This window comes from Microchirus variegatus, assembly GCF_963457635.1.
Source record: "Microchirus variegatus genome assembly, chromosome: 22".
In the NCBI taxonomy this organism is placed as follows: Eukaryota; Metazoa; Chordata; class Actinopteri; order Pleuronectiformes; family Soleidae; genus Microchirus; species Microchirus variegatus.
The window spans coordinates 14,699,713-14,724,364 of record NC_139823.1 but is presented as its reverse complement, the minus strand read 5'-3'; the positions used below and the strand labels follow the sequence as shown (position 1 = coordinate 14,724,364).

Genomic DNA, 24,652 nt, shown 5'->3' with positions numbered 1-24,652 from the left:
GCTTGATCTTGGATTTTTATTGCAAAGCCTCCAGTAAGCTTAGCAGTCCCCCTTACACTGGCCACCTGAACTATATTTAGCCTCTGCTGGCAAGTGAATGGAAGTGCCTGGCTTATATTCACCGCTGTCATCGACACAGCCAGTATTTTTAGGGGACAGCAGCAGCTGCGAAAGCATTTAACGGTATTCCATGAACAATGACACTCGGGGTGTCTAACTCCTGAACAACACAGTTATTGGGGGGGGACCCACGCAGAAGTTGGTGCGGATACAGAAGTTCCATTTTCCCTCCCTGTGAAAGGACAGGCGGACATGAACACGGGAGAACTCTGAGGAGAGCATGTGTCTGGATCTGGAGTCAGTCTGGGACGTTACTCAGCCTTCAGGAGACCGGTGGCATTGCTTCTTAACTTGAAGCCAGATTGTAAGTGCGGAATGTTTGTTGACGGTCGTTCCTGGCGTCTGAAGCGAGGTAGGTCATACGAGGGGTACACAGCACCGCTTCACAGGGGGCAGAGGTCATTCCAATTAAATCAGACAAGTAAACAGCGGGGTTAATCTCCTCTCTTTAAATCTCCAGAGGGAATATTGAAGAGCCTTTCAACACAATGTGCAAACTGCAGTAACAAAACATCTCGCAGTGCAAAATAATTTTTCAAGCAAATTTTAACATTGATGGAAACACCTGCACATCTAAAAAACATACTGAATCTCATACTGTTTTAGTTTTGCCAACCACAAGCTGGGTTTCCATTAACATATACATAATTAATTTTATATGTGTTGTGCATGTACAGTATAACAGAAATATGTTCTCTGACATATTGTTTCCCATATAGAAGAGGACTCAAGATAAAGTTTATATATTCAACAAGTTTAGGGTTCCCTAACCCTAAAATATGGTAACTTCCTTGATCTTGATTTTTTGCAATGACACTCTAGATAAAGGGTTAAAAGCTCCTCAAGGAAATGTTTTAGTCCAAAAATTAAATTTCTCAAATGGTCATAAGAAGAGTACAATTTCAAGCATGAATTTCAAACTGTTTTGAAAATAGCCTTAGACAATTTTGTGTCGAAATATGTTGGAAAAATCATTTTAACGGTGACATTTAGAGAAAGAATTCCCGATGAGAGCTGCCAACAAAGGGTGTGATTGGGGGCTCAGCATATTGACCGTAAGGTCTCTTGGGTGATGTGATTTCTGCCAGTGTTTGTGTGAGCATGCGGCTTTCAGAACGGTCTTTGTGATACCCGACACACACACACTCCCTCGCAGATCTTTATTTAGTGCGTGCTATATTAAGTACTTTCCCATTGAAATACAGCACCAGCTGTACTGCCTATGTGTTGTGACTGATGTCGCAACAGCCCTGGGTTGTACCGCCAGTCACTGCTAGCCCGTGTGTGTTTTTTTCCTCATGCAGACAGATCTAATTCAATTAGCCCTAATAATCATGCCATTCGTTTGTGATGAAACACATGCCTGCAAAGGGGGCAGAGGTTGACTGTTTCAATGATAGAAGTTTTGTTTTCCCATCCAAAATATATGGGATAACTTCATTATCACAGGAAGGAGTGAGTATTTCACACAAAGTTGAATTATCTAGCTATAATACTGCAAGTTGGGTTCACTATACGTGCATCATTTCAAACACACAAGCTGTATATTTTCAAAGAAATACATGTGGTAACTTGCCTTTTGTTTGTAGACATTTGCAGTTGGAGCATCTTAGCCGTGTGAAGAAGTGCCACTTTCTCTCCTGGACTGTTGGCGACAGCAAGAAGACTACGTAATAAAAATGGATGTGTTTGGTGGTGCGCCACGTTTCTTGGCCTATCCAAGACCTGTGGTGGTACAAAGTGGAACTAATGCGGTCCTAAAGTGTCAAATTAGTGGTGATCCAAGGCCTGCAGTCATCTGGGAACGGAACAATGAAAAGATTGACCCACAAGGACGATACAGGGTCTTTGAGGATGGAAATGTTTACAATCTCATTATCTCTGCTGTGACGCTAGAAGACAGTGGACAGTACATATGCAAAGCAAAGAACAGTATTGGGGAAACGTATGCAGCAGCCACTCTAAATGTGGAAGGTGAGGCACAAGAGATGGAGCTACGAGAGGAAAATAAACCACGCTTCCTTATCAAGCCGCTCTCCACCCGTGTGGGTCGTGGTGAAGATGCCGTCTTTTCTTGCAAGCTCTGGGGAAAACCACGGCCAGAGGTTGTCTGGGAAAAAGACGGCAAGAGACTCAATGACATATTTGAAAGTACACATTTCACTGTCGGCTACCAGGACGGTGGATGGTTTCAGCTTAAGATCTTTAAGACTCGTGCTCCAGACGGTGGGGTATATACATGCAAAGCAAGGAACGAATTTGGGGAAGCATTGGCAGGCGCTGTGTTGCTTGTCGATGCAGGCCCAGGACATGAGGACGAAGGAAACCGGAATGGCTACACAAACGGCCACTGGAAAGCCCACCAAGGGAAACTGAGGAGCGGTAGACAAGTGCAAAACCGACTCAAGGACAACAGTATGACCAAGTCCACCAAAGTAAAAATGTTTGCAGTGACAGAGGGCAAACATGCGAAATTCCGTTGCTTTGTGACTGGTAAACCCAAACCAGAAATAATTTGGCGAAAAGACGGCAGGCTGATACTGTCTGGAAGACGGTACTTGTTGTACGAGGACAGAGAAGGATACTTCACACTTAAAGTTCTGTACTGTAAGCAGAAGGATAATGGAGTTTATGTTTGTGCTGCGTCAAATACTGCAGGGCAAACCCTCAGTGCTGTACACCTCACCGTAAAGGGTAAGTTGGGATCAATTTCAGAGGCCTCAGACTTTCCCTTTTTATAAAATATAAACACATTTAGACACAACTATAAGTGTGAATGTAGATGCCCATCTTGCATGTGATGCTTTTTTAATGAGTGAAGGAGTGAGTATGGGTGTGTTGTGATCTTGGATCAGATTTCCATTTGATGCAACAGTGATGTCAGAGAAATAGCTCTCATAAAAGGTTCTCTGAGATCATATATTGGCATAAGGCCAGAGAGTTTTACGATAGTATTTTGATGCTTTGCATCAATAAAATTATATATACTGTACCTAAAAGTATGTAAATGTTTAATTGTATAGTTATAAAAATATAATGGTTTATGGTAACATGGGAAAAATCATCAAATTGTAAACCTTCAATGTTCTAACTCACTTTTTGTTGAACCCAATTCCGTCAGTTAGATTCATAAAAGGATATGTCTACCATCTGCAATTATAATTAGTAATCAACTGCATTAAAAGCAATTCAATATTGGGTCCACTGTCACTGGAGGATAAATGAAACGTATCCACGATCTGAAATTTGAGTCAAGAGATATGTAAACAGCCAGAGCTCAGATCTGCTCGAGGTGGATTCCTTCAGCGGTGAGATGTCTGCAAATTTACTTAGCTTGTCAAAGGTCTCGGAGTCCATGTGATCGAAATCTGTGGGAAGGGGATCGTGTTTCTCACATGGCCAGGAGAAATCCAAACTCACGGCACCAACATTCTGTATTGTACTATGTCAGTCAATGTACAAGATGGCACAGGAATGCATATTATCAGTTGTCACTATGTTTAAATGGATTTGTTAAAGCAAAAATGAAAAAGGAAACTAGGAACTTTGCACGTACACAACTAAATATAGTCCACATTCTTATGGATTGAAATGTCTAATACCATCTGATTGTGTCATCTACAGACTGTTTATTTCCTATCTGGTCTTTTAATGACTTTTCCATTTCTCAACTAAATCAGCTACTTGTCTGATAGTTTTGTTGAGCTCGTTTGCTTCTCTTGAATCCACTGCCAAATACGTAATATTCCAGTTGACCATATTTTTTACAGGAACAAACTATAGATGATCTGATGTGAGTTGTAACTTAGACAGACACAAATAAGTATATATCAATAATGTTTGTTTCACCACATTCCTTGTCATTGGTCCCAGAGCCACCGGTGCGGTTCAAGCAGCCTCTCATTGATCTAGAGGTATGGGAACGAGATTTGGCTATCCTTGAGTGCGAAGTTCCAGAGGACTCGGTTGCAATCACGTGGTATCTGGAAGACAGACGGTTGCAGCCAGGGGCCAAATATGGAATGGAGGAGTGGGGAACAAAAAGACGATTAACCATCCGTGACATCGGAGTTGATGACGATGGGATTTACCTTTGTGAGATGCCCGATGGGGGAAGGAGCATCGCAGAGGTAGCAGTAAAAGGTAAATTAAATAGCAATAGATGCATTTAACAAGATCAATACAGTGCAAAGGTACACACAAGTACTGACAAGATAAATGAATAACATTGCCCTAGAATTTTTAAGCTCAAACTTGGTACAATTCCAACCTGTAATGGAACTCTTAATCTGCCTATTTTGATAAAAGAACCTTCTTCTTCTTCTCCGTCTTATTGTGAGCAGGACAATAAAGGCAAATCCTTGCAGATGAATGTGCTGAGGATTAATGTCAGTGTTGCCTTGCAGGTACAATATTGCGGAAGCTCCCAAGAAAAGTAGACGTCTTGGAAGGTGAAAACGCTGCCTTTTGTGTTGAAGTGGAAAAAGAAGAGATGGAAGTACACTGGTACAAGGAAGGCATAGAGCTGCGAGAAACTCATCAGACCATTATAAAGTCCTTTGGTCGAACTCACATTCTGGTTTTTGTCAATACAATGCCCCAAGATGCTGGCCTTGTGACTTTCCTTGTAGGCAGATCCAAGACTTCCTCTCAGCTAAGAGTCAAAGGTAGGGCCCCGTTTATGTTTATTCCAGTATTCTAAAAGAAATAGAAACCTTGAAAATATTGCAGATTGACTGGCTGCTTTTGCATCCTACTTTATTTTGTTTCAGCGGCCAGACATTGCCCTCCCAGTTGCCCGGTGGCTGTGCAGATCAACACAGAGCGTGCGAATGCTGCCCTTCTGTCGTGGGTTTCTGCTCAGGACTCACGCAAAAACCCTCCATCGGGATATGTGCTTGAACGACAAGAAGTGGGCACTGGCTCACAAGAGTGGCTACAGTGCTTGACGACTGACTCTGCAACATCTGTGGAGATCCTTGGTGATAGCGTACCATGTGAAGCAGATTATCGATTTCGCATTTGCAGTGTGAACAAATACGGAAAGAGCAACAATGTTGAGTTCCCAAGAGCAGTTCACTTAGGTAAATTCAGTTCTAAAAAGATTTATTTTGTCGCAGTTTAACACAGTTTAGGAAAATACTTACCAAGTCATGTACATTTCTTTTGTAGTTCCAGTGGCTAGAGTACAAGCTCCCTTACAGGATGCCTTGGTGCCCGAAGGACAAGATGCCATCTTCTCTATTGAACTCTCTGCTTCAATTATTGGTACATGGTTCTTAAATGGTAGTCATCTTCAGGAGGATGACCGTTTTTCCATGCGTCGCTCCAGAACACACCAGTCTCTTCGCATTCGAGGAGTACGTGATACAGATAATGGGGCTGAGATCACGTTTATTGCATATGGTATTCGGGATTCAGCAGCCCTGTACATACAAGGTATGTGCTGTGACTCATTCAAATTTATTTTTATGTGCTTGTAAAAAAAACATTTTTATGTCATTTGGTCAGGCGAGTGGTAATTAGTTCATTTAGTTTGATAAAAATGCAAACCTTTTTCCATTTGCAGCTCCTCTTGTCAAGTTTTCGCCCATGTCAGAAATGGATCGAAACAAATTTGTAGAAATCGGAAACCCCATTGTGCTCTACTGTGAGCTGTCAGACCCTGCGGCTCCAGTGCACTGGTACAAGAATGGGGTGGAATTAAAAACAGTTGAAGGTCTCCATATCCAATCTGAGGGTACCATGAGAAGAATAGTTATCCAGTCAGCAGAACTATCACACTCAGGAGTGTATTGCTGTGATGCCATTGATGACGTCATCAGGTTCAATGTGGAAGTAGAGGGTAAGTACCATGAGTTTCTTATAATTTCTTATAAACCGTCTTCATTATGATGTTTACCCATTTTCTTACTTTTATTCCAAATTTATAGCCTGACTTATCAAAACACTTTTGCACATCATTTTATATTCGCCATATTTATTTACTTTACCTATCCATTAAACTATATAAATATCCACAGCCCCACCTGTGAGGTTTTCAGCCATTCCCGACACTGAGAGGAACATAACCATCTACACTGGCTGCCCCATTGTTTTACAATGTCAGCTCTCAGATCCCTCTGCCCAGGTGCACTGGTACAAAGATGGTTCAAAGCTCCATCCTGAAAGCGAAGTAGAAATTCTCACCGATGGCAATGAAAGAAAACTGACTGTGCATTCGGCAGAGTTTTACCACTCTGGGTTATACTGCTGCAAGACAAATGGTGACACCGTCGTGTTCAGTGTGGACATAAAAGGTGATTTGCTTTATCTCCAGCGACGTGAAACATTAACAAGTTCCTCTTCTGCAAAGCAACTAACTCTTATCACACCCTTGTGTGTTCGCTCTTGCCTCTCTTCACTTTTTAAAAGTGCAGTCTTTTTTATTGCATTACAGCATGCTAGCAGATTTGTTGTTGCTGAAAAAGTGCATTAGGAATAATCTAAATGGTTGACATAAGCTCTAAACATATCTGTAGCTCCACCTGTGAAGTTCTCCGCAATACCTGACGAAATGAGGACCAAGACGATTGAAGCAGGCTGCCCTATTGTACTCCAGTGCGTGGTGTCAGATCCTGAAGCCCACGTTTGCTGGTACAAGGAAGAAATGCAGCTCATTTCAAACACCACAGTAGAAATCAACTCAGAGGGCAACACAAGGACATTAGTTGTTCAGTCTGCAGAGCTGTGCCACTCTGGTGTGTACAGATGCACCACACAGGATGATATGATGGAGTTTCAAGTGGCGATCAAAGGTGACTTTACACTTTTTATTTTGTGCGTTCATATTGTAACCCCACCTCCTCTTTGTAGATGCCACTAATAATCCCCGCTTCTACTGTGTGTGGTTTGAAGGACTGCTTCACACATATAAGCTTAAATAACTGTTAACACACCAGGTGATTACTATTTCTGATATTTGTATGGTAACTGCTGTGGCTCTCCCTGAATTGAAAGTCTCCCAAGCCCTTTCATCTTCTGATCTGCAGTTGCATTTTTGCAAGGTATCCATTTCCACAGTCTTGATTTTATTTAGCTGTCCTGAATTCCCAATGCTAGCTATACCAGTGACGTGCTCGACTATCTTTGACGTTGAGAGAAGCAAGTCACTTGAAGCAGGCAAAGCTCTGGAGCTGGAATGTGAGGTTGCAGACTCCACTGGGCCTGTCTGCTGGTATAAAGATGGTGCAAGGCTCTTCTCGCAGAATGGCTGGGATATACAAAGTACTGGCAGATTGAGAAGGCTTATTATCCCATCTGCTGAGCTCTTACACTCAGGGCTATACAGCTGTGAAACATCTGATGACACTATCCACTTCACTGTGGATATTAAAGGTGACTTTTATTCAAATACTAGAAATTCCTGGAGACTACATGCTACTTACTTTGACAATATATAAATACTGTACGTTTGTCTGTGTGTTGGTGTTGTGTGTAACTTTGTGACTGTTTGGTAAAAATTAATCTACTGTCAAAATGAAAGTAGTTGTAAATGTTAACTTTTTGGTTGAAGATACTGATTAATTCCCATTCGAGGAAGCAGAACCTATAACAACTATCTTTAGTCTAAACATGCACTGTTGAGTCCTAAATCATAATATGAATCATCGTCTTTAGCTCCAACGTTGCCGTTGTCGCCCTCGCCCTCACCTTCACCTTCACCAGATGTTGTGGAGATGCAGTCACTTGAGGCAACCTGCCCCACTGCAGCAACATGTGAATCCTCAGATCCTGTTGTCCAGAAATCATTGCAGGGGGATAAAGAACATGACTCTAATAGAGAGTCTGAATTTCAAATGGGAGGCATCAAGACGACCCTTGTAATTGAACCAACTCATCCTTCAAACTCTGGAGCATACTACTGTGCAACAGCAGATGATGTTGCACCTTTGATAGAAAAAAATCAAGGTGAATCTTTTTGTATGTGTTTTCTGTTAGCCAACACTAACGCTTTATGTCGTCTGTCCACTTCTTGCTGTTGCTATGCATTGCAGGAAAACGGTATCTCTTTTAAGTCACTGTTCTGATATCCTAATGAACACTGAAATTATCCCCCCAATAATCTGTAGTGCCACCTCTGACAAATCAGCTTGGTCCTGATGTTGGGACGACCAATTCTGCTGAAGAGTACTGCAAGAGTACTGCAATTGTTCAGCAATTTGAGATTTCTGATCCCATTGCCAAAGCCTGTTGGTACAAAGACGGAACCCAGATCTACCCAAAAAAGGAGCTCGACTCTGAATCACAGAGCAGCAGCCAAGTCTTGACCCTGCAGGCTCATGACTTGTCTGAGAGTGAAAGATCGGCCGATACACAGGCAAATGTGGAGATGAAAGGTGGTGTTCTGCAATACATGCGCACAAATAAGACCTATGAATTTAGCTGCATACATAAATATATCACAGAGCTCATTGTTTTCTCTTTGGCTTTGTCCAAACAGCAGAGCAGTGTCACTATGGTGACGAGAATGGTGAGATAGCTGAAGCATCTGCCCAATACACTGTGGATGTCAAAGGTGATTTGATTTCAGCATCAGTCATCCATTTTAACCCAGCCCATAAATGCCACTAACAGCAGTGGTGTATTTATCATCAGTTCAATCATCTAAGGCATCTCAAGCATTTGTCCATAAGCATTTTCAAATAATTGCTTTCTCATCCCTAGTGTCATGTCATTTTCTGCAAATAGGCTCTTAATGAAATATATGGGTGTTTAGTAGCGTCTTCATACTAACATATGTTGTGTTCGTCAAATGACTCTTCATTTTAACAGCCATCTTTGCTTGTAACAGACACTTTGAAACTCTTAAAGTCCATCTTATCTTATTCATCACCAGATCCTCTCATCCGCATTGCTGCCCTGAACCTTTCCCCGTTGCAATGACAACGAACGAACCCTTGTCAAAGAGAAGAGCGTTAATGTACTTTTTAGGTTTTTAAGGTGATAGGGAAGCGATTGATGGTGAACAATATGAGAAGTCAGTTGAGAGGGGAAACATAGGAGCTGAATTTCAGACCAAACCTGGTCGACCATCTTGTTTGTCTTTGCAATGGATGATCCCATAACTCCATTCTAACCCACACTGATGTGCAATTCTGTTATGAGAAGAAGTTTTGAGACATCAACAACTGAAAACCTTTCTCTGTGTACATCACAATGCTTATAGCTACATCGCCAAGGCTCTCATCTGACCAAGAGAAGACCACCGAAGAGGCTAATCCTGCTGAAGACATCTTGATTTCTTCAAAATACAATTCCAACATCTTTGGTAGCAAGAGAGGAGATATACAGAAATATGAAGACCATTCCAGGCATATGCCAGCTTCCCGGTCATCATATGAATATACGACGGACTTCTTCAAAGCAGAACAGCTGAAGGATTTCTCTGATCATCAAAAAATAAATAGACAATCTTCAGTTTACTGTAGTTCTACAAAGCCAACTATAATACAATCTGACACACACCATAACACCCCCCAGTCCACAGAATTGCAAGGTGAGGACTTTGTTTACAATGCAAAGCATGCAGAAGGTCCATTTGAAGAATTGCCAAAGTCCAGGCAAACAGATTTCCAGTCAGATGAGTTCTGCAGTTGTCCACAAACTGAAAGCACTGAATCAGAGAAGTTACATAGCGCAGTGCAAATGTCAACTGTCCAGTCAGAGCAAGGGAGCCTCCAGTCAGAATATCTCTCCAACCAATTCCAGGTTTCAGACGTCAAATCAGACAAACTCTTTAACACCTTTACACCCCAACATACTGCAGTTATCCAAATAGAGGAGCCTTCTACACCCGTACAAATAGAAAAACACTTTACATCCTCACATACGGCAACTGTCCAATCAGAGGAGCCCTGTGCATCTTCACATACGGCAGCTGTCCATTCAGAGGAGCCCTATACCTCCTCATATAATGCAGCTGCCCAATCAGAAGCACCCTATACATCCTCACATACTGCAGCCGTCCAATCAGAGGAACCCAACACATCCTCGCATACTACAGCTTTCCAATCAGAGGAACTCTATACAGCTTCACATACTGCAGATGTTGAATCAGAGGAACTCTATACATCCTCGCATACTACAGCTGTCCAATCAGAGGATTGGACAGCTACACATACTACAGCTGTCCAATCAGGGGAACTCTATACAGCCTCACATACTGCAGATGTTGAATCAGAGGAACTCTTTACATCCCCACATACTGCATATGCCCAATCCGAGGTGCCCTTATCATCCTCACATATTGCAGCTGTCCAATCTGATGAGCTTTGTTTTACATCTTCAAATATTAAAGTAATAAAAAGGGAGAAGCTCTGTAACTCCGTAGCTGTGCCAGCTCTCATGTCTGAGAAGCTTCTTGATTGCTTACAAATGGAAACTGACTCTTTAGAGAACCCCTCTTTATGGACCGCAACAAACCAGTCAGAGGAATTAAACATGCCCATACAGACATTGACTGACTGGTCAGAGAAGGTCAGTGTCTTCCCTAAAGCCATATCTTCTCAATCAGGGCACATGTGCAACTCTAAAAAAGTAGATCCCATCCGAACAGAGGACCATTACAAAGTACAACAGTTGGCCCATGTCAGACAAAGTGACCTACCTGGCCATTTAGAAGTGACGTATCAATCGATGCAGGACTCAACTGCCCAAACAGAGTGTTATCACACCATGGAGGCCACGGAAGACAGCACAGTTCACTCAGGACAGCGATCACCAAAGCTTGCAGAGCCCTACCAAACCAGGCAGGCCTCTGCAGTCCAACCGGAAGAGAGCTATCTATCAAGGACATGCGACAGTCACTGGATCGACAGTTTCACTGCAAATAAGGTGGCTGTTGGAGGTGATTTAAATGGTTAGCATTATGAAACAACGTGGATGGGCACAATGTTGACATTGTGTAAAATGAAGAGATTGCTTATTTTGCAGTTGTTGACATTTTGACAATTGTTTTTTTATTTCATTTTATTTACAACATTATACTAAAACTGGTAAATCATTGAGCTTGGGTAGTAACTGAGGACATTTACAATGGGAAAAAGAGTAAATACATTAGCTTCAAATCCTAACTTGAATGTTGAGGTATCTCAAGTCTAACCAAAGATACCTTTTGATAGACTTACTAATAACACAAAGACGTTTCTTTTATGATGACTTCTTTTAACTCTTAAGATTTTTTGGCATGACTAATATTGATATGATATGTTGATCATCTGTTTGAAGGCATATTTTGTTGTAGTCAGTAATAGTGATGCAATTTTCTTTTGATGTTACCTAAAACATCCCCAGCTCTGCCGGTGACAATTACAAGACTTGGTGACGCTGAGAGGAGCAAGTCTGTCGAAGCGGGTGAACCATTAATACTGCGATGTGAGGTATCAGATCCTAACGCTCAAGTTACTTGGTACAAGGATGGAATAAAACCACATGAAGCTGCTGGACAAGAACTGGTGGCAGAAGGTTCCATAAGAACACTGGCTGTCCAGTCAGCGATGCCATCTCATGCAGGGATTTACAGCTGCGAGACAACAGACGATGCGATGCAGTTTCACGTGGATGTTAAAGGTGACAAAAACAGTTTTCACCAATTCTGCAAATAGATTTTAGTGAGCATCAAGTGCACCTAAACATTTTTGCTTTGCCGAGAGTACGTTGGGGATATTAGAAGTAGATGAATGCAAGTTCTTTTCTGCTTTTAAAATCCGAAAAGTCCCAAACTCCTAGTTTTAGCTAATCCATTTGGCATTGTAAAACCATGCTTTAGATTGATATGGCTTCAGTTTCAGGATTGTATTTTGCTTTTTTTTTTGGTTTATTGCAGTTCCTCTTTTGACCAGTTTGTGTAAAATTCAACCCTGTAGCTCCACCTGTGAAGTTTTCAGCTATGTCTGAGGCTGACCAGAAAGAGACAGTCACGGTGGACAATCCTGTTGCTCTACAATGTGAGGCATCAGAGCCCACTGGACAGGTCGAGAGGGACATGGATGGATCAACGCTCCCAACTCAAAGTGGAATAGCCTTCCAATCAGAGGAAATTGTGAGGAGCCTAGTTGTCCCATCACCAGAGCAGACTCACACCGAAGTACACTGCAGTGAGTCAAACAATGATGACACCGAGTTTGCAGTGAAAGTGGAAGGTGATGCTCAGACGCTTTGTAGTGCTTTTGCTGTTTTGCACTGGCAACTAATTGTAAAGGCAGTTGATAAAGTCTGATAAAGTCACATTTGTCTAATCACCTAACATGAAGTAGTTAATTTTTCTACCCCCAAAACGTGATTGACTGCATTTCTGTAGAATAAAAACTATTACTACTACTATTAGTATTTTTTTAAGATGTTTAACAACCATTAAAATAAAAAGATGTGTCTAAATATGTTATTAAACACTCAGTTTACAGTGCAGTTATGCATGTCATTAACTTAGCTAGCATTTCAAAGACACTAACTGAATACCAGCCCTTCACCTTTAAACACATCTTGTTTGAGTGTTGGTTTGGCATCAATAATAACTGGAACTGAAATGACACAACTTGGCTTCTGCTCTTTAAGTCCATGGAATATGTTTTCTTGTGTTGTCTTTGATATGTCAGTCATATTTATGTTGTTTTGTCCACTGTGCTTTGTCTGTCATGTGTTTGCCTTCTTCAAATTTAAGTTTCAATCTTGAAATTCTGTATTGAATATACAGTTGGTTGGATATCTAATAACTTCAAGGAACTACCACATTTGTGAGCCTCATTTAGATACTCTTTCTGCAATATGTGAAATTTGTAGCACTACCTGTGAAGTTCTCGGAGCTTCAAGAGACTGACGGGAACAAATCCGTCCAAGAGGGCGCTCCCATTGTCCTCAGCTGTGAACTCGCACATGATCCCTCTGCTCATGTGGACTGGTACAAGGATGGTATGGAACTCCTGCCACAAGACAATGTAGAGATAAACTCAGAGGGTTTAACAAGGACGGTACTCATCCACTCAGCTGAAAGCAAACATGGTGGCACCTACCAATGTTCAACGTCAGATGACACCGTCACATTTAAAGTGGACGTACAAGGTGATTTGTCTCTATCCTTTCTATCCTCTTATATCCAGCACAGCACATCCATCTCATCTTAAACTGACTGGTTTTTGATGTTCATAAGAACATGGTATTATAGGCTGGACAGTGTGTCCACTCTTATCCAAAACCTTTATTTCTTTCTCTTAGGCCGATCGCCACAGATCATGCCAATCCCCCCCTCAGAGCAATGCAAGAGGATTGCATTTGGTTTTCCAATTATGCTCCAGTGTGAGGTCTCGGAGCCTGTTGCACAGGTGTCCTGGTTTAAAGATGGGGTGGAGCTTTTTTGCAAAACGGGCCTTGATATGAAGAGAGACGGCAGCTTCAGGAAGTTAATTATTCATTCTGCTAAGGTCTCTGACTCTGGCCTTTACAGCTGTAGCCTCGCCAATGACGTTGTGACATTCCGTGTGGACGTTGCAGGTGATTTGCTTGTATTCATTTTTATTTGATAAGCTTCCAGGTTTGAGACAAACATTTTAGCATTTACTTTACCATAACTGTGTACTTATTTGCACATGTAATTAAAATAGTATTGTTTATAACACTGTCTGAAAAGATAGCTCTCAGTGTACGAGCATTTTGACAGCTTAACAGTGGTGTCCTGCATTGCTTTTATAATGCAGCTCCTCCTGTGAGGTTTTCAGCGCTTCCAGAGATTACAGCACACACATTTGTTGAGGCAGGCTGCCCGGTTAAGCAGCACTGTGAAGCGTCAGAGCCAACTGCCCAAGTCGATTGGCACGAGGATGAAGACAAGCCACTTCCAAAGAGTCGATACGAAATTGAAATAAACGAAAATCTAAGAGCGCTTGCCGTTGAATCAGCAGAAGTCAGACACTCTGGGGTGCGCAGCTGTGAGGCTACAGATGACCATATAGAATTTAAGGTGGATGTTACAGGTGATCTAAGTATTTTGAGCTTTGTCAGAATCACTAACTTCAATTAATAGTTGAGTATTTGACCAACTTAGGCTTTAAACAATTAAAACAAAAATATTCACTGATAATTTGCACTAATGACTATGATTCAAATAGACATTATGCTGCAATAGCATTTGCTAAAGAGGCTTTTTTTTGTTAGAAACAACACTGAAGGGCCCTTTCAGACTGTCTTCAAGAGCCTGGAGCGAGCTTAAAAAACCTATTGTGACACTGACAGTGGATCAAATTATCATGTGTTTCAGTGCAGCATGTGTTACTTCTCATTTACCTCACATTTTTTGTGAATGTGAGAGTTGAGGCTGCAGTCTCACTGGTCTGAAAGGGCACTATGGCTGTAGATGTTTTGTATTTAAACAACTACAATTAGTAATGCTTTAAGTTTTCTGAAAGAAGCAAGCAAAGATTGTTTTGCATTTAAATCTACCAGGTGGAACCCAATCCTTTGAAATTGGAATTGTTTCATGTCCCATTGGACAGACTCACCCAATGTGGGCCGGGGACTCTAAAAATGCGTCTTTAAAATGTAAGTAATTGACATAACAGCGTCAACCCATTTAGACACACGCACAGTTTATCCTCAGTCAACTAATAGTGTGTAGCTTAGCAAGTCTGATTACTGTCTGGTTGCTGTTTAATAAATTTAAATACCTATAGCACCAGTTTGATTCTCAGCTGTTCCAGAAGCTGGGGGGAACAAGTGTGTTGAAGCAGGCAGCCTGACCAAACTGCAGATCTCAGACCCTACAAACGACCCCTGCTCGTATGAGGACGGAGTAAAACTCTTGCCGAAATTGGGAATAAACATTGATTCAGAGAGCAGTGAGAGGACACTTGTTATGAAGTCGCCCACATCTTCATACGCTGGGGTGCACAGCTGTAAAATTGATGATGAATCAGATTCAGACTCCAACACCAGTTTCTGTGCGGAGGTGAAAGGTGATATGCTTAGCTTTTTCTTGGCAAGATGTTGTGACTATAGAGTCCTAACAGCGCAAAACTCCATCAGCCATCCCAGCCGATCTCCCTTCTTCATGTGCTAATTTCATAAAACATGTAAAATTCACAAATACATGCTTTACATTTTGGACCACTTGCAAAACATAGCATGTATATTTTACCAGCATATACAGTTATATTAGATCACTGCACTGCTTCCATTAACTGTTACTGCTTGCTTCAAAAATGGAATAAAACCCAAAAAGTATTATATTCTTCACAAAGAGCAGTCATCTACTTTGACATCAGCATGTCTAAGCTGTGAAATCCCGATCTTACAGCTTCTTTAACGCATGAGCATAAACAAAGAATGCCACTTTCAAGCAACAGCTTATCTCTTGTGTACCTTTTTTATGCAGCACCACCGGTGACACTCGTGGATATCCCAGAAGAAGAACTTTTCAAGAGCGTTGTAGAAAAAGAACAGCTTGTTCTGTCATGTGAAGTGTCCAGAGGTGATGGCACTGTCCAGTGGTACAAAGATGGAGCTGAAATGCCACCAAGCATTAATGTCAGAATGGAAGCAGAGAGTACCAGAAGAAATCTGACTATTCATTCAGCTCAACTGTCAGATGCAGGCACATACACATGCCGTGCAGGAGACCATGTTTTACTCTTCAAGGTCACCATACGAGGTAATCTTGCAAAAAAAATAAAAAATATTGGAAAAATTCACTTGTATTGACTTGTGTGTTAAAACAAAAACATGTTCTTCTTCTCCCAAAGAACCCCCAGTGATGATAATCCACCCTAAGGAGGATGTCCACCTTGACCGTCATGTCCCAGATGAAATTATTCTGAGTTGTGAACTGTCTCGTATCAGTGGCGTCGTCAGCTGGTACAAAGACGGCCAGAAGCTGCAAGACAGTGAGAACATCAAACTCAAGATTGAGGGCCCTTATCGACGACTAAAGATCCTTTCGAGTGGAGTCGATGATTCTGGAGAATATGTCTGTGATACAGCTGATGATTCAATATTCTTTCACCTTAGTATTACAGGTAAAAATCCATGAATGTTCCTTTACTGTTTCTACAGGGGTGTCAACTTGAAAGCAAAACGAATCGTCTAGATTTCTTGCTGTGTTCACTAGAGAGAATAAACAATGTACAAGTTGTGTCAAAATGTCAATTTCCAGAACCTCCAGTGCGGATTGTGTCCCCAAGCCAGTCGCAAATGGAACTCTGTCAACAAACCTCTGAGAGGATGGTACTGAGCTGTGAGATCTCACGGCCCAATGCGGTGGTGCGCTGGTATCGAGATGGACTCGAAGTGGAGGAGAACGATAACCTTATTCAAGAGGTGGATGGTGTCTACAGAAGACTCATCATACCTGAAACTACTGTCAAAGATTCGGCAGAATACGTATGCGATACAGCAGATGATTCCGTGACCTTCTTTGTAAACATAGCAGGTAAAATGCACTGAATTGATAAGGTTATGCGTTGCCATGTCGATGCATTGCTTACACTATATTCCTGCTACACAGAGCCCCCTGTACGCTTCATACGTCCAAGGAAGATGGCGAGTAGAGTCGAGAAAGAGGCTGGGGAGACTCTGGTACTCGACTGTGAAGTTTCAAGGTCAAATGCCGAAGTCACCTGGAAGAAAAACGGGGAAGAAGTAGAAGACTCCAGAAATATCACCATCATCGAAGATGGCGCCACGCGTCAATTAACCATCCACTCTCTCACAGAGAAGGATGCTGGGCAATATGTCTGTGATGCAAAGGATGATGTGATGGATTTCCAAGTAAAAGTGAAAGGTAGGCTATTATGCTGTTCTTTGACAACTCCAACATTAGAGTTTCCATTTCCTTCTGTGGTGGTTTGCTGTTGCACCTCTTATAGGCTTCTTCTCTATAGCAATGCCAGGAACTGTGTATCTACAGAACACAAAATGCAAATTGGGATCATTAAACAATATTTACCCGATAACAGAAACTAACACTCAAACTAGCACAAACTAGCTGACGTTTTCATAATGATCTCTGCATTATTTCTTGAGAAATCCCTCGAAATACCACTTCACAAATCAAATACAGTGAAACAAATATTGATTCCAAAAATTAGATGTACTCCAATTGAGCAAATTGGTTCAGTAGGTTTTGTATAATCCAACTAACAGACTGACAAACATAATATCTTTGGCAGAGGTAATAATGGAAAAGGTAGCCTGGTGAGTCACATTAAAGCAAATTCAATCGATTGAGCTTCACAGTTTCTTATGCTTCATCTGTTAGGACTTGTTCTTGCTCACTTTCAGAGTTGCCTGTAAAAATTGTTGGAAAACCTGAGGCAAAAACAGAAAAGGAGTTCTTAGTTTCCGATGACATTATTCTTGTGTGCGAGCTCTCAAGATCCAATGTCTCAGTCAATTGGTACAAAGATAATCAGCTAATTGACGACACTGAGCGATACTGTATTGAGGAGCAAGGTGTCTTCCGATCACTGGTTGTCCTAAATGCTGGGCTCCAGGATTCAGGAGAGTACGCTTGCGATGCAGTGGATGATAAGATGGTCTTCCATATCACAGTCAAAGGTAATCATATTAAGTTATGTTAATCTACCTTTCCCCCAAAACAGGAAAAACAATAACTCAAACATACGTTTCTGCACAGAGCCTCCAGTCCAGATCATTGGGAACTCGGGCCACCCAGAGCATCACATCCTGGCTGCAGGAGATGACCTTATTTTGGAGTGCGAGGTATCTCGGCCAAATGCCACTGTTCAGTGGTTATGGAATGGCGAGATACTGAAACCAGATCCCCGTATCAAAATTGACAGCTATGACGTTGTGAGAAAGCTTGTTCTCTCTGGACTTCAACCCTCAGACTCTGGAAAATACATCTGTGATGCCACTGATGACCAGTTGATAACAATTGTTGAGGTGCCAGGTGAGATGACGGCTTTTATTTCTGCAATTTGTGTTTCAGTCACAATGTCATGTGCGTGTATATGGTAGTGAAGGCAACTCATTTGTTAATCGCATTTTTGCAGAGCCTCCGGCCAAGTTTGTGAATAAACAAGCAAATAACAACATCTTGGCCTATGAAAACGAGAGCGTTACACTGTGTGCCATTGTGAACAATGAAAGAGCTAATGTTCGGTGGCTGAAAGATGGCCAACTACTGAACGAGGACAACATTCACATTTCCAGTGAGGGTAATACCCACAAGCTCACTATTAATCCTCTGCAGCTGTCAAATTCTGGAGAATATGTCTGTGACGTCAACACAGACGAGATGTATTTTAGTCTTTTAGTCAAAGGTAAGAAGTTGGCACTCCTAATCGAAATGTGACCTTTTTCAAAAAAATACTTACTTGATTGAAGGAAGTTAAAACATAGTTTTTAAATACAGCACATGCAGATGTATAAATACATATATATATTTTTAATTTGAACAGAAATGAAGGTGAAATTTGTTAGACCTTTGGAGAACACTGTGTGTATAAAGGGCAGCAGCCTCACGCTACGATGCGAGATCAATAAACCCAAAGGAGATGTGCAGTGGATGAAAGACGGCCAGGAGGTCTCTCCAAACCGCCGGCACACAATACGAGCACAAGGCCGTGAGCGAAGCTTCACCATCCACCAAATAGCAGAAGAAGATGCCGGAGAATATGTCTGCGAGACCACAGATGACAGGACGTCCTCTACTGTCAGTGTAGAAAGTAAGTACATGTAAATGTCACAAGTTCAGAGAGAAATAACGTATTATGTTACCATTTAAACCATCTAATCTCATTCAACTGATTTGCCTTTAGCTCCTCGTGTTGTGGAGTTCATAGCAGAGGTTCGTAACATCACAGTCCGAGAAGGAGAAGACGCCGTGTTTAAGTGTGTGGTTTCACCGGAGGATACTCGGTTGGTGTGGCGCTTGAATGGCAAACAAATGGCTCAAAACGAGCGCATCGTCATATCGAGCAACGGACTGTGCCACATGCTCTGCATCCACAACTGCCTGGTTTCAGACAGCGGCAGAGTGACAGCTGATGCAGAGGGTTTGGTATCTGAAGCAGAACTCCACGTTCAAGGTAAGTCGTTGCCCAGTCATTAACACGTATATACATTTGTCTCAAATAGCATAAGTTACAATGTTCAAGAATAGTTTAATAACCTTTTATCCGTCGTGGTTAACACCAGGAATTATCAGCAGTACTGGAGTGAATGTTAACATAAAAGAAACGTCTGTGTGCCATTATTACCACATAAGCATATATGATAAATAATATCCCTCTAAGAGACGTTGAAATTGTTGGAGGTGTCTTTGACAACTAGCGCTTAACAGCTTCTCCTGTTAGAATTCCTCTGGTAACTGACAGAGACATGTGGCTCGCTGGGTTTGGTGTATGTGACACAGTAGGCGGCGAGGCTCCTCAAAGCTTTTTGCTTACTCTGTGCATGGAATTCTGGCTTTGACTGGTCTATACAGAGTAGTGGATAATTTGCAATATTGCATTTCGCTATGTCTGAGGTAGAGACAGCTCTTCAAGGGTTATTATTTTATGTACTTATTTGAATCCTGAGTTACAGATCATCATCAAAATCTTATTGAGCCATAATCAATAAGAGCTATGCTATGGGTGCCTTACCATGCAACCATCAACAGTAATGCTCTCGATTAATATCCTATATTTTTACATTTTCAGAGCAACAGGTGCTGTTCACCAAAACAATGGTGCCAGTAGCTGCTGAAGAATACAGTGAGGCGGTTTTAGAAGTGGAGGTGAGTCTGGATTCAGAGGAGATACAGTGGATGAGGCAAGGGGTGCTGATCCACCCTGGGGCAAAGTATACCCTGAAACACAAGGGTCGAAAACACTCTCTCACCATACACAAAGTGGCCATGTCTGACCGGGGAACCTACAGCTGTGAAACCCTCCACGACCGCACGCAAGCACAGCTAACAGTGGAACGTGAGTGTGCACGTGTTCTCACTATGCCCAGTACTTTGTTTGTTTACTGCCGTTGCCGACAGCTCCACCTCCATCAGTGCGACTTGTGAAAGCAAAGCTCAATTAACTGAGTAAGAGTAATTTGAGTGACTGGGACCAGGATGGCATTTTGTACTGGAACACATCACGATGGCAACCAACAGGTGAAAGCATTGAAGCCAAAGCTGACTCTCACACCAGGGTTTCTGTATTGACAAACTGTCAATAAAAGTCTGAATAAGTTCAAGTTAAGATGCCTTTGCTCAAGGAATTACTCCTGTAAAAAGCAACACCTAGATGTTCCACTAATGCTTCTCTTAAGTAGTAATGTTGACGCACTAAAACCAGTGATAAAGACGTACCTATGATTGTTTTTCTTTGCACATTCTTGGTATATTTCTTAGTCCTATGAGCCATAGGCCAGTGGGTGAATTAAAGGCTGTTCTTTCAACACTGGTGTGGGTGGGAAGGGGAAAGCCAGGACTTTAGGCACCCATTGGCACCTCCTATGAATTTGGATCTCCTCTCATTGCATCTAAATTTACACACCGGCCTTCAAAACTGAGGTTGTTGTCGTCAGGTCTCCAAAATAAACACCCTTTTTTCCACAGGGAATGCGCGTCTGTGTTAGAATAAGTGAAAAATGTTGGCAGATTCAGAGCTAGTCTTTGTATAAAGCCCTGCACTCAAATGCCTAAAATATCACTTTGTCAGTGTGTGCCAGCTTGTATTGTTTAACTCCAGACTGCTGCACATGGAGCAGCCCTCACGTCCACTCTGTAACACAAAGTGTGAATAAAAATGTTCGTCACTGTGGTCAAGCTTTCACAGATGACCTTTCTTGAGCTGTTATTTATTTTCATTTAGATAAGTGCCTGCTGTCGACGATTCACTGCCAATTCCAATATTTCTAATTTCTTTCACAGCTCGAAAAGTCACTCTCAAGAGGGGACTGGTTGACATTACCACCACAGAGAGAGAAACGGCGTCTTTTGAAGTTGAGCTCTCACATCCCAATGTCCCAGGCACTTGGATAAGAAATGGAATCAAGCTTAAGCCGACAAGTCACTTCCGTATGAGTGCCAAAGGACAAGTCCACAGCCTCACCATCTATAACCTATCAGTGGAAGACACTGGCACCTTTACGTTCTCTGTAGAGAATCTGAAAACATCTGCAAGGCTTGTTGTCAAAGGTAGGTCATTAGCTAAAAAGCACTTTTGGTTTGAGTCGTAAAAAGTCAATTTAAAATAATCATGGACAAATTAAGCTCTGTGATGACGTAACCAACTCGGTCAGATTTATGCTTTCAGATAGCACAAAATGAACTGTGTACAGTACACTAGCACTATCAAAACAAAATGTTACTGTACTAATTTTGTCGTGACCGCAGACGAGGAGCTGAAGTGGTGAAGCACTTGCAGGCTAGACTGAATGCCAACCAGTGGAGGCACGATAATGCAAAGGAGGGACGGCATTGCTACTGTTCTCTTTATGTGGGCTCATGTTCCACACACACAAAATAGCTTAGCACGACCCTATGAAAAGCAGTTCTAGCTTTTCTGCCAGGGGGCGAGTTTAAAGCCAGAGTGTAAAATAATCTTCTCCAGGCCAAGTCAATCAGTGTGCATCACCCCTTAGAGCTAAAGGCTAAAACACAGGGGACGACAATAGGATGGATATGTCACATGCGTTTATCTGAGGTTTGTCACAGTTTTTAAGACAAAAGCATTTGTTGTTTAAGGAGAGTACAAGACTGTACCTTTTACTGTCGCTTCAGTTGTACCCTAATATGGTACAACTGGGTACAAGCACTGTACCTTTCTCAGTGTATACAGGTTTGTCACTAGGGGTGCAGAAATGTTTCTTTAGCGTAGCAAACAAGCAGGTATACATTTTAAAGGTACAGTGTTTGTACCTTGATAGGGTACATCTGGAGCGACAAAGCATTTGTACCTTTCTAGGTACAGTCTCGTACTTCTTAGTGTGTAGTGTGCCCACGTCAATGATAAAATACTACTCACATGTCCATAGGTACGCTGTCGTAATAATTCCTCCTGCTGCTGTAGGGATATCTTGAAGACCTGTATAACAGATGGAATGATCACATTAAAGTTGACATTGTCGCTTGACCTTTGTTTGTTTGTTTGATCCTGCAGGTTGAATTAATATTTGGAGGAATTTAAAATAACGATAGGTGTTTATTGACGAACCATGCTTTTCTCCACCACCAGAGCCCCCAGTGACCATTTTCAGGAAACTGGAGGACCGGAAATTCTCTGAAGCAGCAGTGATCTCTCTTGAGTGTGAGCTGTCGAGACACAACGTCAATGTAAAATGGTTCAAGGCAAGTGCTGGAATTTTGTTTTTCCTAGAATCATCATCATAAATTCATCAAAACATCTCACTTGTCTTCCGTCTACTTGTCAGATCAAATTGCATCTAAATGGATCAATGAAGACTGGTTGATGCCATCACATCTCATTGGAGTTGTTAAGATTAACTACAACTGACATTAAATCTTTTTTTCTTTTTTAATCCATGTCAGAATGGGGTTGAAATGAAGCCCAGCAAGGAAGTGCGCATTTATGCAATGGGTAGAAAAAGGTTTCTTCAGATCACTAAATGCCACGTCAGTGAGTCTGGCATGTACACCTGCGATGCTGGAGAAGTCACTACATCCTGCACTGTGGAGGTCTACGGTATGGAAGTCTGCTTTTAAAATACTACATTTTACAAAGGTGACATTATAAAGCACTGCAGTTAGCACATTTGCTTACAAATGGCAAGATCTACTGAGACTTAAAACAAAACAGCAAATAACATGACCACCACTGCTTCACAGTCTCTCTAAACCTGTGGTTCTCAAACTGTTTATATCAAGTACCACCTGAGAAAATATTGAGCTCTCCAAGGAACACCACTACTGGCAACATTAAAATACAGTGATATAAATAGGCAGAGCAGACTTTTCACATGAGGCAGATGTATTCCCAATAACACAATTTGCTCTCTCATCATCCTCCACTTCCTCGTATATAATTCAGACACCGATATAGTGAAATTGGATGAAGATGGAGCAAGAGATAAGGGGACTGTAATTATTACAATTTCATTATAAAATAGAAAAAAAAGGATTTTTTATTTGTTTCATTTTCTACGTTCTCTGGTCAAAATTCCTTCTCCACTCCAATCACATACACTGGTATATACAGTAGAACAGTATTTCTGATTTTGCTTCTTGTACCACTGGTGGTACACATACCAGAGCACAGCTCACACAATCCTGCTCAACAATATAAAAGTATATTATAAATAATTTAAACCTCCTGGAACTCATTAACAAGTTGCAGAGACTTTATCACAGTTGCATACTGTACAATTCATTCTTTTGTGTACATCATCTTGGCAGAAAAAGCACAGGCAAACTAAATAATCAGTTTATGTTCAATTTAGATCAGCTGGTTTTGTGTTATTGTGCATAACAAGTCTCTGTAACACACCTTTGAATGAGTAAAAGTATAGAAAATAAGCTAAATTACTTTTGGACTGAGGTAAACAAATGCCATCACAGTGGTAGTAGTTACTTGAACAACATTATTGTCAAAGTGAGTCCAACAGCAGACTAGACATTTTAATTTAAGCAACAACACCAGTTAGCAGAGTCTGTGATAATCTTGATATTTAAATGGAGAATCATTTTTGACTAAAAAGAAACCTGTAAACATGTAGAAATAAAAGAAAGCAGCCACTTACCAAACATCCACAATGCCAGTGCTAGCAGCCTGGAGACATTAGCTTAGCTAGCGTTTACATGCTAGTACTGCTAGTATTTGGTATTTACAAGCACCTAAAGAGCTTAAAAACGACTAGAAAAGTAACTACAGTAAATAAGGTGGGGACCTAAGCTTGAGAACTTCACAGTAGACACCAACATTGTGCTAGTGTGAGACATAAAATGTCAAAACAACCACACAACATTAGCCTAACATGGCTAACATTAGCCAAACAGGTGGTATCAGCTGTGGCTGATAAAACCTACACTCAGGTCTGGGCGGGGCTAATTACACTCACCCTTTTTATTGGTCAATGGAGTCTCCAGTATTGTAGTAAACAGCAGTTTATAATTTAGTTTAGTTATTTCTTTCTTTCTTTGAAAGAATTAAAGCACTTTCAACAGTTGAAGATGAATATTATGTAAATTTAATTGTGCATAATCATGCCCATATTACATGCCGCATAAATAAATAATATAAATAATAGTAGTAGAAGTAGGAAGTAATATATCTTTATTATATGAATACTTTACAAGCCAGATGTATCGTAAAATAATGTGTTGGAGAAATAACTGTATGTAATGGCCAATGATTTCCAATAAAATGTGCTATTAAAATGCTGTGCTATAACACCCAAGTACAAACATAGTGGCTAAACTGGCAGCAGCAACTTAAAGTCTGCAAGTGCACAACACTGCCATCTGCTGTTCTTCACAGAGTAAAACTACTAGCAATACATCATGCACTGACATACCTTAGGTTGGAAAACATAGCTGTAG

The 24,652-nt window shown here is 41.4% G+C and overlaps 1 protein-coding gene across 11 annotated transcripts in view; it reads left to right on the top strand.

The window, feature by feature from the left end:
• Positions 1 to 164: 164 nt before the first annotated feature.
• Positions 165 to 24,652, top strand: part of obsl1b (obscurin like cytoskeletal adaptor 1b) — a 30,768-nt gene continuing 6,280 nt past the window's right edge. The window contains exons 1-34 of one of the 11 annotated variants that reach the window (XM_083908355.1): positions 165 to 472; positions 1,710 to 2,814; positions 3,994 to 4,263; positions 4,527 to 4,787; positions 4,893 to 5,204; positions 5,293 to 5,559; positions 5,690 to 5,965; positions 6,144 to 6,419; positions 6,642 to 6,917; positions 7,222 to 7,497; positions 7,780 to 8,070; positions 8,232 to 8,498; positions 8,603 to 8,677; positions 9,329 to 11,020; positions 11,455 to 11,730; positions 12,027 to 12,302; positions 12,940 to 13,218; positions 13,372 to 13,647; positions 13,851 to 14,126; positions 14,596 to 14,691; positions 14,841 to 15,104; positions 15,524 to 15,799; positions 15,891 to 16,163; positions 16,301 to 16,576; positions 16,652 to 16,927; positions 17,428 to 17,703; positions 17,783 to 18,058; positions 18,162 to 18,431; positions 18,570 to 18,836; positions 18,930 to 19,199; positions 19,815 to 20,081; positions 21,026 to 21,292; positions 22,332 to 22,444; positions 22,646 to 22,799. In XM_083908355.1, the coding sequence (XP_083764481.1) occupies positions 1,800 to 2,814; positions 3,994 to 4,263; positions 4,527 to 4,787; positions 4,893 to 5,204; positions 5,293 to 5,559; positions 5,690 to 5,965; positions 6,144 to 6,419; positions 6,642 to 6,917; positions 7,222 to 7,497; positions 7,780 to 8,070; positions 8,232 to 8,498; positions 8,603 to 8,677; positions 9,329 to 11,020; positions 11,455 to 11,730; positions 12,027 to 12,302; positions 12,940 to 13,218; positions 13,372 to 13,647; positions 13,851 to 14,126; positions 14,596 to 14,691; positions 14,841 to 15,104; positions 15,524 to 15,799; positions 15,891 to 16,163; positions 16,301 to 16,576; positions 16,652 to 16,927; positions 17,428 to 17,703; positions 17,783 to 18,058; positions 18,162 to 18,431; positions 18,570 to 18,836; positions 18,930 to 19,199; positions 19,815 to 20,081; positions 21,026 to 21,292; positions 22,332 to 22,444; positions 22,646 to 22,799 (10,558 nt within the window). In that variant the 5' untranslated portion in view covers positions 165 to 472; positions 1,710 to 1,799. Of the gene's footprint in view, positions 2,815 to 3,993; positions 4,264 to 4,526; positions 4,788 to 4,892; positions 5,205 to 5,292; positions 5,560 to 5,689; positions 5,966 to 6,143; positions 6,420 to 6,641; positions 6,918 to 7,221; positions 7,498 to 7,779; positions 8,071 to 8,231; positions 8,499 to 8,602; positions 8,678 to 9,328; positions 11,021 to 11,454; positions 11,731 to 12,026; positions 12,303 to 12,939; positions 13,219 to 13,371; positions 13,648 to 13,850; positions 14,127 to 14,595; positions 14,692 to 14,840; positions 15,105 to 15,523; positions 15,800 to 15,890; positions 16,164 to 16,300; positions 16,577 to 16,651; positions 16,928 to 17,427; positions 17,704 to 17,782; positions 18,059 to 18,161; positions 18,432 to 18,569; positions 18,837 to 18,929; positions 19,200 to 19,814; positions 20,082 to 21,025; positions 21,293 to 22,331; positions 22,445 to 22,645; positions 22,800 to 24,652 lie in introns of all 11 variants that reach the window. The other 10 variants (XM_083908354.1, XM_083908357.1, XM_083908356.1 and 7 more) reach the window with 10 other exon arrangements.